Raw genomic sequence first — 14,392 nt, forward strand, 5'->3', positions numbered from 1 at the left:
TCATAGACTTGTAATCGCAGCCCTCACAACACATTCTTGTTCAGCGTCTCCTCTGTAGGTAGGCGTGTGTTTCTTCAGGACACGTGCAGCGTGTCAGTGGTGATGTCCTGAACCTTAGTCAGTGTGACGACTAGTCTGCTCGGTTAACGTGGACATCTGCACATTCAAACAATACGAGAAATGGAAGCGTGAAATATGTAAAGACAACCAGGAAAATCGAACCACAACACTCACTTCAGCCGTTTCTCCTGAGTGACTCAGTTCTGTTTTTTCATATACAGAACTGTTTTTCATATATATATATATATATATATATATATATATATGAACATTCAGCTTTGGATTTGTACGTTTATGATTGAGGACACACTGATTCAAAGAGCCTGAGGAGGCTCACTAGATATATCGACCTCAACATTAGGATCGTGAGTAAGATGACAATCTGTTATGTTTAAGAAGCAAGAGGCATTTTGTGTTAATGGCACTCAACTAAAATGACCTGACAGGTAAACAATAACTTTAATGTTAAGGAGACTGCAAACTGAACCAAAACCCCCAAACAATATTGAGTGTGATATACTATTGATATGCTATCAGTGCACTGATTGGCTCTACGCTTTAAAACATTTGAGTGTCAGCAGTGTACGGTTCCGTGTGTCGATGCAACAGCAGCAGAGACAAAGTGGAAGACCACACACATCGTTGTGTTTTGCATTCAGCATGCAGGTTTCTGTTGATCACATTCAGTTCATCTTTCCATCAATGAGGGAGCTCATTCACATTGGTGTCGCTTTCCTGGAAATGATGAGGGCTTCCCCCCGTATCCATTAGTGATGCGCCAGACGCCCAGAGACGAGGAGAGAGAGCCAGAGAGGCTCCTTTCATCCCACCGCGGCAGGATGACTCCACCGTCTAGGTTGGATCTCGCTTGCGTTGGGTTCAGCCAGACCACATGCCGAGGTGGCCTGGCTCGCATTGAGTTGGGATCTTAACGCGGCGTGGACACAATGGGGAACAATACATTTATCAGCACACATGGGAGTTCCTCTCCAGAGGAGAAAAGGGGAGGATATGGAGGGTTGTGTTAAGTTACTGCTGATGGAAAAACCTCAACATCTAAAAATAATAATATAAATAATAATAATATTAATGATAAGCCTTTAACAAAATATTTCATTGTGAAGACTTGTTAGGATATGATGCGAGTTATTCCACCGTTTTACAGCTGCTTCCTTTGACCACTAAATGAATCAGCTCACCCATGTGTGTCGAGTCTGGACACGATGAGAATCACCCGCAAATCTGATCACAGAAGCCGCGTTGAAAAGACAAGCGTGACCGTGGCCATGATGGCTTGCTTATCTACAACTGATCGCCATTAAGAACCAGGTTTTGCCAATGGCATCCATCTCCGCAGCTATTGCACAACGTCTATGCATAACTGGATGTAACTAACATTGGAACAAAACCAATAATTACATTACATTCATCAGCCATCAATATAATAAGTATCTATTACAAAGTAAAAATGTTACAGCAAAAAGCTTTAAGAGAACAGTCAGCTTTAGATTCAGACACCAGCTCTGAAGATTGATTATTGGAGTCATATTACTATTTGTACATTGGCGAAGAAACACTCCACACAGATGTGTGCGGTTCTGTTTCCTGAGAGCTGGGACTCCCGGCCTTCACTCGGTCGCCTCCAATTCAAACGCAAGCGTGTTCTTTTTTAAATCAGCTAATCAATACGTCGAGTCAGCAGCTTAGACGCTCAGAAGCTCCAGACCAGACGATCCTGAAGAAAGGACCCCGCTTTGGATTTACTCAGACTGAACTCACTCCAAACCTTTTATAGGAACCTGCTGAAGCCAGCATCACTACAGAGCACACCTCTCCTTACCCCCCCCCCCCCCCCCCCCCCCCCGCCCCCTAAAAGCACAGACCCACTGCAGATTTCCAACCCAAACACCCGTTAGCACAGAATATGTTAAGCGTCAAACAAAGAAAAACAGCAGGCTCTGCTCGACCTTCCGCTCTCTTCACTTCTGGATGTAGATGATGATGATGCAGAGAGTTCCCACCAGTCCCAGGGCCTGGATGCCCAGGAACCAGAGCAGCAGCCAGAAGAACGTGATCACTACCGGTTCCACGATCTTGTCCCCAAAGTACATCTGGCTGAAGCCCATCCCCCGTAGGCACTTGTTAAGCATCCCGAACAGAGTGCCCATCCGCTCACAGTCGTCCAGCCGAGGCTCCCTGGTGGTGGGGTCGTCCACGTGGGGCCATCCGATGGTGAGATCATGGGTCCGGCTGCCATCGACCTGTGGAGACGGGGGTCAGGACAGGTTACTCATGGACACTCCCACACCACCTTTTGGTCATTATTTAGGGGTTTGATATATTTCCCCCCATGGAGTAGCACACAAGGACAAAATAAAAGCTTGCAGGCCTTTCATTGGGACACTTATTTTTATAATTGATTAATTTGCTGATTATTTTCACAATTAATCAATTAACAGTGAAAAATGACCGTTATAATTTCTTGCAGCCCAAGGTGAAGAATTGTGTTTGCTTTGTCATTAGACGGCACAGTGCAAATCCCAAACATACTGAACTCAATATCAGCTGAAACCAGCAAACATTTGCCATTTTTGTTGAGAAAATGAGTAAAAACAATTAAATAGATTTCTTGCCAATTATCTGACAAGCGACTAAAAGGAAGGGAGCACAACAAGATTAACAGGTCTTGTTTTCACGTTTTCATGTTTATGTTTCATGTTTCATGTTTCACAGTGACGACAAAGGTAGCTCACACAGATGTCGGGGAACGGCAATACCAAAGGGGTTTAATGATTTCTTACACCAGGATTATACACATTTCATTTTCAATGACGTATAATCTACCATGTTTGGATATGACTGAAAACGTGACTAAATTAGAGCTACTTTTGGCATCAGTGTCAGCAAAGAGTTAACAAGACCAACGAGGTTCGAGATATTTTAGTTTTAACGTTACAGTTTAGAGTAGAGAATATATTTTACACTGCATGTCTCGCTGAGCATGAACACATGACCCACAAAGCAATCATGTGTCACACGTACTTAGCCAATAGTTACATTTATAGACCCCCCCCACACACACACACACACACACACACACACACTTTCTCAAACATTAATAACTCATGCTGTCAAGTCTTGTTCAGATGTACTAGTACCATTCATCATTTCTTCATACAACTATCATGACCTCTTGTATCTAAATATGTAAACCTTTTACAAAAATACAAGGTTAGACAGTTCACAGCTGTAACAGGACAAGTCAGACAACAGCCATTACAGTGACTTCCGCATTAGAGCATTATCTCCCTAGATAATTCCCAGAATGCATTGCTAAAAGAAAGCATGGCCGTTTCCTCATGATGTGCACTGACTAGAAGTGACATCACAACACAGATTTAGGTGGGCTAGTTATCGAGCATGAGGCGTATACAGACCAGTGTTAATGATTGATTATCACCTTATCTAACTGTTTTTATTAACTGTATTACGCCCCTGGGAAATGGGAATGGCCTTGTATAGATGCAGCAATAAACAGCTTGTAAAGTTAATCTTTTTTATTTCCACAACACTATCTTTCTTGACTTGTTGATGACGACGTGAACTCCTGAGCTGTGCCATCGCTGGCCCTTCTTTGCATAATGGCACTGAATATAGTGGCAGCCCATTCACTGAGCAATGATTTACCTCCTCCCTGAACTCGGGAGCGTTCGGAGACGCACCCCATCCTCTCTGCAATGGTGCACACTGCAGTCGCTCTAACACACACTCCACCTGCTGACTTTCTGGGCTGCTCGCAGTATCGCCACAAACAAGGAAAACAAATGGGCTTCTCAAGGGCAGCAGAGCACGGAGCGACACCCAGATTTGAAAACATGATCACACAGACAAAGGGGGAAATGACAGGTCATAAACTAACATTTAGAAGCCTCACTCTAAGTTCACTCTGGGCAAACACCACAGATCAAGACATTTACACATCAGTCAATTGTGTTATAAAAAAAATGGTTTCAAGTGAGGGAGTGGCAGGCAGAGTTAATGCTAGTTTCAACTAAAAGTCGTGTTGAATCGTAACAATTAGCTTTAATGTTGTACAATGTCAAACCCGGGCAACTGTAGGAACATAATAAAGGAGTTCTAATAAAGTATATAGGCCAACATTTTTTGGCCTATCACATTGGTCCTGGCAACGGGGACGTTGGCGTAATTTAACGCCGCTCCGTCTAGGACTGTTTTTTTCCTACTTTTTTTTACAATTTAACATTCATTTTAATTATTTTTAATTTTATTTAACAGTGTAGCCATTCTTCTGAGTTAATTATTCTGCAAATCTTGGATTGTTTTTTGTTTTGTGATTGCCGTTGGCTCCTGCTCTCCACCACTGAGATCTGCCAACGGGCCAGCCGACTCCCTGCTGGATGCTCTCCACCGCTGCCGCCTGGACAATCCTGGACAACTTTAATTAGGATTGTCTTGTGTGAATGTTGGACTTTGGATCCGTCTGCTGTCTGATCACAAAGCAATTTTATTCAGAGTGGTTTTACACCAACTTCCCACAACTCACAGTACACCTGCCCGTTGCCGGGTTTTTAATTCCATGTCTGCTAGCAAATTTTCAGAGCGTTTTACTGCTGCTTCTTTAACTGCTTTTAATCCACATTCTGATACTGAGGAGCTGGTCTCTCTTTTTAATCACACCTGTCAGACTGTCCTGGACTCTGTTGCCCCCTACAAGGTCAACAAGTTAAACAGAACACCACAGCCCTGGCTAAATGAATCCACCAAAGAACTTAAGAGAGACTGTAGGAGAAAGGAAAGAAAATGGAAAAAAACTGCCCTCCACATATTTTATAATATTTGGAAAGAGGCAATGAATAACTATCAAAAGGCAGTTAAAGAATCAAAAACCTCTTTCTTCTCCAATTTATTTCTAAACAATCATTCAAACCCCAGAGTCTTATTCAAGGTCTTATTCAAGGTCATAGACAAGGTCATAAACCCCTCCCCCTGTCATTTTATTGATGCCTCACAAGAGATGTGTGAGAAGTTTTTACATTATTTTAATAATAAGGTAAATGAAATAAGACAACAAATTACCCCCCCAACCCAAGTTTTACATACCAGTAGGGACATTCAAAACTATCTTAGTCATTTTCAGCCTGTATCATTGCCCTTTTTATCCCAACTTATATCACACATGAAATCAGCCACATGCAGCCTTGATTTTATTCATACTACATTTCTCAAAGAGGTTATTGGCACTGTAGGGCCCAGTATTTTATTAATTATAAATAGCTCCTTAGCAAGTGATACTTTCCCATCGATGTTTAAACATGCAATCGTACAACCTCTTTTAAAGAAACCTAAGCTTGATCCTTCTGTTGTTTCCAAATTTAGGCCAATTTCAAAACTTCCATTTTTATCAACGGTTTTAGAAAAAGTGGTTTCAATACAACTCCTAGCTTTTATGAATCATAATAATATATTTGAGAAATTTCAGTCAGGTTTTAGAGCACTTCATAGCACAGAAACTGCCCTCCTCAAGGTAACTAATGACCTCCTTTTAGCAGCAGACAGGGGGGAGAGCGCCGTTTTAATTCTTTTAGACCTTAGTGCAGCTTTTGATACTGTAGATCACGCCATTTTAATCGATCGCCTCAAAACCTGGGTTGACATCAAGGACACTGCACTTGGCTGGTTTTATTCTTATCTTTTAGAAAGATCGTACTCGGTCACCATAGGTAATCACTCGTCTTCCACGACTCACATTACCTGTGGTGTACCACAAGGTTCAATTTTAGGGCCACTTTTATTTTCTATCTACATGCTTCCACTCGGCCAAATCCTCCAGCGACACAACGTATCTTTTCATTGCTATGCAAACGACACACAGATATACCTTCCGCTGAGACCTGGTGACCCAGAGAGCCTGGCTGCTGTCTTAGATTGTCTCTCTGACGTTAACTGCTGGATGGCTCAACATTTTCTTCAGCTCAATAACTCCAAATCAGAAGTAATATTATTCAGTTCCCCAAACAATAACACCAGTCTCATCAACAACTTGGTCCCCTGGCTGCTTATTTAAAACCTGTTGCCAGAAATGTGGGTGTAATGTTTGACTCTCAATTAAATTTTGAATCACAGATCAAAAAAAGTGTCCAGTCCTGCTTCTTTCAATTAAGAATAATCTCAAAAATCAAACCCATATTGTCACGCTCAGATCTGGAAAAAGTCATTCATGCACTCATTTTCTCTCGACTACTGCGACTCCCTCCTTTCCGGCATAAATCAAAAATCCATCTCCCGCCTCCAACTAGTCCAGAATGCAGCAGCTCGGCTTCTGACTGGTTCTAACAGACGGCATCACATTACTCCAGTCCTGGCCTCTCTCCACTGGCTCCCTGTTAGTTTTAGAATTGATTTTAAGATTTTGCTGCTCACTTTTAAAGCACGCCTGGGTCTGGCCCCAAGTTACATCATTGAAATGTTAGCCCCATATGAGCCAGCTCGCAGCCTTAGATCCTCCGGTGGGGCCCTTCTGGCCGTTCCAAAGTCAAGGCTTAAATCAAAGGGTGACCGTGCTTTTGCCATCAGAGCCCCTCCACTTTGGAACGACCTACCTGAGGGGATAAGACTAGCAGAATCAGTAGCTTCTTTTAAATCACTTCTTAAAACCCATTTTTATAGAACTGCTTTTAAGTAATGTCGTCCTTTTATGCAGTTTCCCCTATTTTATTTTGTATTTGTAATTTTCTATTCCTCTATTGTGTTCATTGCCTCATGTATTTTCTGAAATGTTTACTTGTATTGATGTTATGTTTTTACCTTGCTTATATGTAGAGCACTTTGTAAACTCTGTTTTTAAAAAGGTGCTATATAAATATATGTATTATTATTATTAACATGCACCACAACTTCAATGTGGTTTGCTATCCCCAGTGTGTGCTTACATAGTGGGCATGATGATTAAAGCCCTGCTATTGTCTGTGGGCTGAGGACCTCCTCTCAACATGTAGTAATAACACAGGCTGCACGTTGTTAACCTGACGTTGTTACGTGGTGGCCTCTCCCACGATGAGACAATGACGCCAGACTCCATAGAAAAAGCGATTAATTTAAAAGCCGACACGGAAAATATGAATCCACAGACAGTAACGTTTGTAGAAGGTGGCTTGAGAGCCCGGAGCGAACAAGAGCCCCCCTTCACTTCGGTGTGTCTATAAAGTACTTTCATTTCCTTAAATTAACTGGTACGCCAATGAGCCACTTGTCCACCAGGCTCGCTCATATCGTGCTCTTATCCCAAGTTAGTTTTTAACCAGTTGCGTTATGTCAGGTATGTGTCGCTGGACTTTGAAAAGTAACATTGAAGTGTCAGATTCGTTGAAATTGGGGGTTTGGTTCGCACGCCGGTGTCATCCGGGCTGGTCACATAGGATAAAGGACTGAAAACGGTCAGAACTGAGGTCTTACTAAGTTATGAGTGACACCGACGGGCGCGTTCATAATCATCACGCCTCACTGAGCTCATCTCCGACACCCCCGCCCCGCTTCCCGAGTCCCGGTCTGTGAATAACCGGCTCGTCACCGTTAGCTTGAAACGTCTTAACGCAGCTAGCTAACGTTAGCTTGTTTGTGTACTTCTGCTTCACCTGGTGTCGCTGGCGGTGGAGCGCGCTCTGCCTCGCGCCGTGCTCGTGTTGAGGAGCGTGCCATCTCCTCTGGTTGTCTGTCGGCAGCTCTGCGAATTCACGTCGACGAACAGCAAACTGGTCGCTCGCGTGCTGCGCTGCGGTGGACATTTTACCGCTGGCGAGTAACTTTCAGGGAATCAAAACATGCGCGCGGGCTGATTGATGGCGCGCAGTCCCGGGGTGTCCGCCCGGAGCGCCGCACCGCGCGTTCACGACACATCCGCGAGGGCTCGACTTCGTCCAATCGCAGAGCCGCGGCACCAGCGGTTCTGCGCCACCTAGGGGCCCGCGCTAACACTGCAGCCGGACCTGATGTTGTGATTTGTTCTTCTGACAGTGAGGCGTAGGATTACACTCTGCTTGTAAATAGTGTAATCCCAGCTAATCTGGGATTCGTTTTCACACTGCAGGGTGGACACAAACCTCAGACTGGAGAGGACTGTGAATATGGAGATACAAAGTGCCTGTCTGGGTATCTGGTTTGACTGATGAAGGATGTATCTGCTGGTCCTGGTTCACATCTTGCAGTCCCTTCTGTTGGCGGTCCAATGCTGTCCAGCTCTGTGTGCCTGCACGTATGGGGACAGTGGAATAGCAGTGATCAGGTCGAGTGAGGCTGATTTCTTTCTCATCTCTGTGTATTCCACTTCAGTGGCACTTGACTTACATATAGTATTACTTATGGTATTACTTATGGTATTTTTGTAGTTTGGCTTTCTTGAAGAAATGTTACTTTCTTGATTCTTATTGTCCTGAGTTTGTACTCATGGTTGAATGCACTTATTGTAAGTTGCTTTGGATAAAAGCGTCAGCTAAATGTAATGTGTGTGTGCAAGTTATTTTTTTTCTGCCGAAACACAACTCATTACATTATGTTTTAAGAACTGAAATATTGACGCTGCAAGGAACCAACACACTAGTGCTAATTTGGTGATGTCATCATTTGACACATAAGTAAATATTCAGTACTGAATGATATCCCATATTGCAAAAGAAAGGTGTAACATTAGTTTACATTGTTTAAATAATAACATGCTCATGGATAAGGTGGCAGTAACCTTGTTAAAACCAGATTGAGCACAGGTTAACAGAACATTATATCATTCTGTCAATGTACAATGTTATCATATAACATTTCTTAAGCAATTAAAAAAAGGAATAACGTATTCATCAAAGAATAAGGAAATAATTCTCTATTGTAAGAAATGTATTTCATTGTTTTAGTTTGTTATCTTAGTTTTTAGTTCAAGGAGCTGTATACGGAAATCAGAGCAAATATATGATTGAGGGATTGCCTCCACACGGCTCTCAACATGGCTATGAGAGCAGTCCACGGCCGTACCCACGACTTAAACAAAGCACAGAGAAGTTATGATCACAACTCACAGAGGGAGAGTGGATTCATTCTCTGCTCAGGTAGATGTTCCTCCTCTATATCGTTACATATATAATAGTTATTTGACGCTATATTAATGTTCTGAATGAAGAACCCAGAAATGTTTTTAATACAGGGAGAACAACTGATGGCAGTGATTTCAATTAATTTACCTTTGAATAGCACCATATCATACAAAAGCAGTTCAGAGTTTTTTACATAAAAACTAAATAAAACAAAAATATACAAATAAACAGAGACATCCTTTGAAAAACATACACATACAAATATAAGCATATGGTACAAATATGGTGTGTCCAATCTAATAAAATACGCAATAAAAAGGAACGTTTTTAGGCTGATTTTAACAGAACCCAGTGTTGGAGCAAGTCTAAGTTCAGCAGGCAGACTGTTCATCTATCTCAGCGGACCATGTGATTGGAGAGGCCAATACTGTGCAAATATGACTGACCTATGTTTATTTACAATAAAACATCTTCATAATAACTATTGTGAATTCATCATAAATAGCTAGTGAAAAGCATAAGATAAGCAAAATAGTGTTTGAGCATTCATGCTCATAGTATTTGCATAATTTCCTCTTTACAGAATACAAAGCTACCACATGATCAAAAGTGTGAATGACTGCAGTCAGAAAACACAGGTCTTTGTGTTCATCTGTCCAAACGTAACGGTTTATGTTGCATCGCAGGTCGGTGCAGTGCAGTGACCCAGGAATCTCCGCCGTTCCCATAAACGTCCCCGCTGATACGGTCAAACTGCGTCTAGAGAAGACCCCGATCTCCAGGGTTCCCCGGGCAGCCTTCTACAACCTGTCGGAGCTACGTTTCCTGTGGCTGACCTACAACTCCATCACAACCATCCACCCCAGCAGCTTTGTCAACCTGAAGGCCCTGCGCGAGCTGCGCCTGGACGGAAACCTCCTGACATCCTTCCCCTGGGAGGGGCTTAGGGACATGCCCCGCCTCCAGACGCTGGGTCTCCATAACAACCGTCTGTCCAGCCTTCCTGCCCATGCTGCTCTCTTTCTACCCAACATCACCTACCTCGACCTGTCCAGCAACAGGTGTGTGCAGACACCATGGAACCATGTGGCCTTTGATGTAGAGAGATACAGAGTTGTCGGTAGAATTTAATAAGTATGTTGTATGTTTCTCGTCTCCTCTCGTCTCTTCAGGCTGACTATATTACCTGTTGAGCTGCTGGACCTTTGGTTTCCTCTACCAGGACAACAGGAAGCATCAGTACAAAGAATAATTTTGGGTACAGTATGTTTTGGAGCATAATGCTAAAAGCAGCTAAACTTAATTTACATCAGCAACTCTTCAACATACTTCACTGATTTACATCAGTGAAGTATGTTGAAGAGTTGCTAATAGAGTGAATAGGTTTACCTATCCATTTTAGCTACGGTTAGCTTACCTGCATTTAGGAATGGCAGAGTGGGGTACAGTGAGATATGATGGAGCCAAATAATTTAGGGCTTTGTAGGTGCTGCGAATTCAGGTATTTGACACTGGCAAGTCAAGCACATGAGATGGTCTGTAGGTAAACAGGTAACAACACCATTACTATGGATGGATATGAAACCTTTTACAGTGTGTTTTTACCTCCATCATAATACCACTTTGAGAAGCGTTAGCTAGTAGCTACCATCAAATGATCTATTAACCAACACATCTGTGAGCAATGCTGCTGTAATCCTGTAATTTCCCCACTGAGGGACTAATAAAGGATTATCTTATCTTATCTTATCTTATTTTTACTACCAACTCCTCAAATAGGGGCTGGTTGGTCAGTGGCCCTACGCTTCAACCTATGACGCTCTCGGGAACCTTCTATAGTAAAAAAAGTACTTGGTTAGGTTTAGGGAAAGATCAACACGTGTGCTGGTTACACAACTGTTATTAGTAAAGTATGGAAGTTACGTGTAAAAACAGCACAATAACTCAATGTTTACTTATTTTCACATGGGACACAGAAAGTGGTCTCCTTGGTGAAAGTCCTGTGTTGTTTGACACCTCCACATATTGGTTACTATTTTACTACCAAATCACATATGTTATTGTACAGTGTGACTGTATACATTGACAGTTAGCTCACATATTCTATTGATTCAGTCATGATCAGTGCGCTGACGTCTGTAGTCAAACAAACACAGGACTTTCACTCAAGGAACCGGCGTTAGTGTTATGTCACTCGATGCTTCTACACTGAGTTGTATAATGTTACTTAAGTTCTTTAACAGTCTTACTTATTTCAAGCCAAAGCATGATGTTTTTTCTAACCCTAACCAAGTAGTTTCTTGGCCTAACCTTAAACGCCACTGCTCCGCAACGTTAACAACGCGCAAACCTTCTGCGTCAAGATACTACGCAAAAAGATCTTCTCAAGCGGAAAACGGAGGAGATGAGATCACAACCTTCTGCGAGCCAAATCTGTGCAATTATTATAAATAAACTCTACATATTGATAATCAACAAATATCAGTGTATTACATCTATTTTAGGGTGGTGGTGTAGGCCCCATAGGCTCCCCTAAAAGCAAACTGCCTGACATGGACAGTAAACAGACATCACTGTTACCATTTGTTTGGGAAAACATCTTTGGTAGAACACCACAACTAAACAATACGCAAACAAATTGAAAACCTGCCATTAAAACAATGTTCTCCATCCAATGTATGACACAAACGTGAAAATTCTGTGAATAAGTCAATTTGTCCTTAATATCCAGGTCTCCATGACAACCCCTGGTTGTGTGACTGCCAGATCTCCATGGTGATGTCTTTGTCTATGTCCCTGGGGAGTCCTGTCGTTCTCATGGACCAGCTGCTGATATGCCGCAGGTCTCCGGGTCAGTCGGGTATGCTGCTGACCCAGACCGAGCTGTCCCGCTGTATGAGGCCTTCAGTTCAGCCTGCGGCCACCAGAGTCATCTCTCCACTGGGCAGCAACGTCATCCTCCGATGTGACGCCACCGGCTACCCAACACCAACCCTGACCTGGATCAAAACCTTGGCCTACACTGGTGAGAAATCCGGGATCACTCTCAGCTGATGAAGTGGTGTGACTCAGATCTGAGCATCATGGCATGTTGTGATTTGGTTCTCTGTACAGATTGTTGCAAACAAGACATCCTCGAGAACTCTGACCAGCTACCCAGGAATTTGGAGACTTGTAAGTGGTGCGATCTTGTCTATTTTAAAAAAAGCCAGTAATATTAAACCACACAATTGTTGCACACATCTTTTTTCTAATAGTGGACCTCCTTTGAAATATTCTTTCAGCTGAGAAACCCCCATCCAGAAAACTTTTGAAGGAAAGAAAAAATGTGTTTGTAGATACAATTCTAGGTCTGTGTAAAACTCTTTGGGGATACATGTGGGGTGACATGTTGACCAGAGGGGGGTCCAATATTATAGGGGCACCGGCTACCCAACACCCTTGCCCTACCTTAGGACCGCCATTGTATAGATGCACTATGCCCGCTTGAGAGAAAAAAATGTTTCTTTGGGTCTTGGTTGGGGTTCAGTGCTCCAGTTGGGACTAGCACTTGAAATAGTTAGGTCTGTGTAAAACTCTAAGCTATACGTAGAGGGGAAAGACTGGTAAAGTGTACTGAGAGCTAAGATTGCAACTTTTTCCATGTTCCAGTTATGCAGCAATCTCCTCGAGTGGGCGTTCGCTGGTCGATAATCATCCTGAACGGGTTATCATACGAGGATGCTGGCGAATATCGCTGCCAGGCACGGAACATGGCAGGGATATCCGAAGCCCCCATCAAACTGAGGGTGGTGGGAATCTCGAGACTATCCCGTCTTCCAAAAAAGAAGACCCAAAAGACTCCACCCAAATTATCAAAATACAAGGCGCCGAACCAGACTCCTATCAACGCCCCCTCAGTGAAGGACAATCAGATCCGCCAAAACATTACCCCGAATTGACAAATACATTAAAAGGCGCAAAATGAGCCTAACAGATGCGAAGACCCCGACATCTGTCAAGTCTTCACTTGAGCCCCCGGACAACTCTACAACTGCTCTATTGACAGAGAAACCTGTATGAGATGAAGTTGGCATGGATCCATCATGTGGTTGACGCCAACAATGTACAGAAAATAAAGCTTCATCGTTTGTGAACCTCCAAACGGGTGCAGCCTACTTCTTCTCTGACCTGCAGCATCAGACAAACAGGGAATGACATTGTTTGGTGATAAATTAACCACAACATTAGCGCCGCTGAAAACATTACGTCACAACTGGTCCGAGGTTTCCTAAAAAAATAAACAAACAAAAAAGCCTTGTCTAGCTGTTTACTGACATGTGTCATGTTTAATGAAGAGAGAGAGGGAGAGGTACACAGGCAGCCATCTTCTTTGTGTTGTTGTAGAAATGCTGTTTAGACCAATTCGAAAGTATGTTGAATTTTATAAATGTCACGAGAATTCACAGTTAGAAAATAGCAGCTAAACTATGCTAGCTTGATAAGTTTTAAATTATAATATTCTTTGATTGCATTTGGTTATACAATATGGCCTTGTTTTGTCTGTTTTTGCCTGTTATTCATTTATTTATTCAATTTGATAATTTGAGTTAGTTTGTTAACAAAAATAAATACATAAGTTGAAAATATCCTACTGTGTTTTTTATTTAATTTAATTTATTATTATTACTTTTAATTTCATAAATAATGTTGGCGATGGGTGCCCTTTTTTTTGGTTTGAGCACCTGCCCCCCAAAATGTCTGTGCACGTGCCTGCCTGTTACTGCTTCCCACCATTACACCCACTTCTCGAGCCAGAAGGTTTTGCCATTTCCTTCTACAGTTCATGAGTTCACATCTGAATGGAACATGACCAGTAGGTGGCACCAGCAGATACAGTATGTCCCTGGACTTATTGGCAAGTATACTGTTCATTCCTATGTATAGCATGTGACAAATATATATGCAGAGTCAATTTATAAATAAACATAACCAATAAATAAATATTGAATACAAAAGTGTATTTTTCATGTAATGCTTATGGCCTACAATACATACAGACTTGCTCTACATTCACCCATAAATTAACCACTTTGAATATCACTGTGCGGGAGCTGAACACCTCCAGCCTCCCTAAGAGGAAGAAAGACACACATATGCACATGGAAGGAAGTTATTTTAAGGAACTCTTACAAACACTCTCTCCTTGAGGTCTACTTCTGGACGTGTTTTCATGGAGCACACGCCTGAGAATGCAG

At 42.5% G+C, this 14,392-nt stretch overlaps 2 protein-coding genes across 2 annotated transcripts; one reads left to right on the plus strand and one right to left on the minus strand.

Annotated features, from left to right (window-relative positions):
* Positions 1–1,936: 1,936 nt before the first annotated feature.
* fam241a (family with sequence similarity 241 member A) lies at positions 1,937–7,964 on the minus strand. The gene is made up of 2 exons (XM_034563603.1): positions 7,713–7,964; positions 1,937–2,321 (listed from the first exon to the last, which is right to left on the minus strand). The coding sequence occupies exons 1-2, from the start codon at positions 7,860–7,862 to the stop codon at positions 2,040–2,042; spliced, it is 432 nt and encodes a 143-aa protein (XP_034419494.1). The 5' UTR covers positions 7,863–7,964; the 3' UTR covers positions 1,937–2,039.
* A 1,863-nt stretch (positions 7,965–9,827) lies between these two features.
* Positions 9,828–13,360, plus strand: lrit3b (leucine-rich repeat, immunoglobulin-like and transmembrane domains 3b). Its single transcript, XM_034563447.1, has 5 exons — positions 9,828–10,216; positions 10,328–10,413; positions 11,887–12,180; positions 12,270–12,329; positions 12,807–13,360. The coding sequence occupies exons 1-5, from the start codon at positions 9,828–9,830 to the stop codon at positions 13,094–13,096; spliced, it is 1,119 nt and encodes a 372-aa protein (XP_034419338.1). The 3' UTR covers positions 13,097–13,360.
* The last annotated feature ends 1,032 nt before the right edge of the window (positions 13,361–14,392 follow it).

Source organism: Cyclopterus lumpus, chromosome 22, assembly GCF_009769545.1.
Source record: "Cyclopterus lumpus isolate fCycLum1 chromosome 22, fCycLum1.pri, whole genome shotgun sequence".
Classification (NCBI taxonomy): domain Eukaryota; kingdom Metazoa; phylum Chordata; class Actinopteri; order Perciformes; family Cyclopteridae; genus Cyclopterus; species Cyclopterus lumpus.

What these genes read in the sequence shown, in the direction of transcription:
- lrit3b (XM_034563447.1), top strand. Translation starts at nt 9,828, where the DNA reads ATGTTGCATCGCAGGTCGGTGCAGTGCAGTGACCCAGGAATCTCCGCC. An exon ending in CAAAACCTTGGCCTACACTG is followed by an intron (nt 12,181 to 12,269) that starts GTGAGAAATCCG and finishes TTCTCTGTACAG; the next exon opens with ATTGTTGCAAACAAGACATC. An exon ending in ACCCAGGAATTTGGAGACTT is followed by an intron (nt 12,330 to 12,806) that starts GTAAGTGGTGCG and finishes TCCATGTTCCAG; the next exon opens with TTATGCAGCAATCTCCTCGA.
- fam241a (XM_034563603.1), bottom strand. Translation starts at nt 7,862, where the DNA reads ATGTCCACCGCAGCGCAGCACGCGAGCGACCAGTTTGCTGTTCGTCGA. An exon ending in TCCACCGCCAGCGACACCAG is followed by an intron (nt 2,322 to 7,712) that starts GTGAAGCAGAAG and finishes CCGTCTCCACAG; the next exon opens with GTCGATGGCAGCCGGACCCA.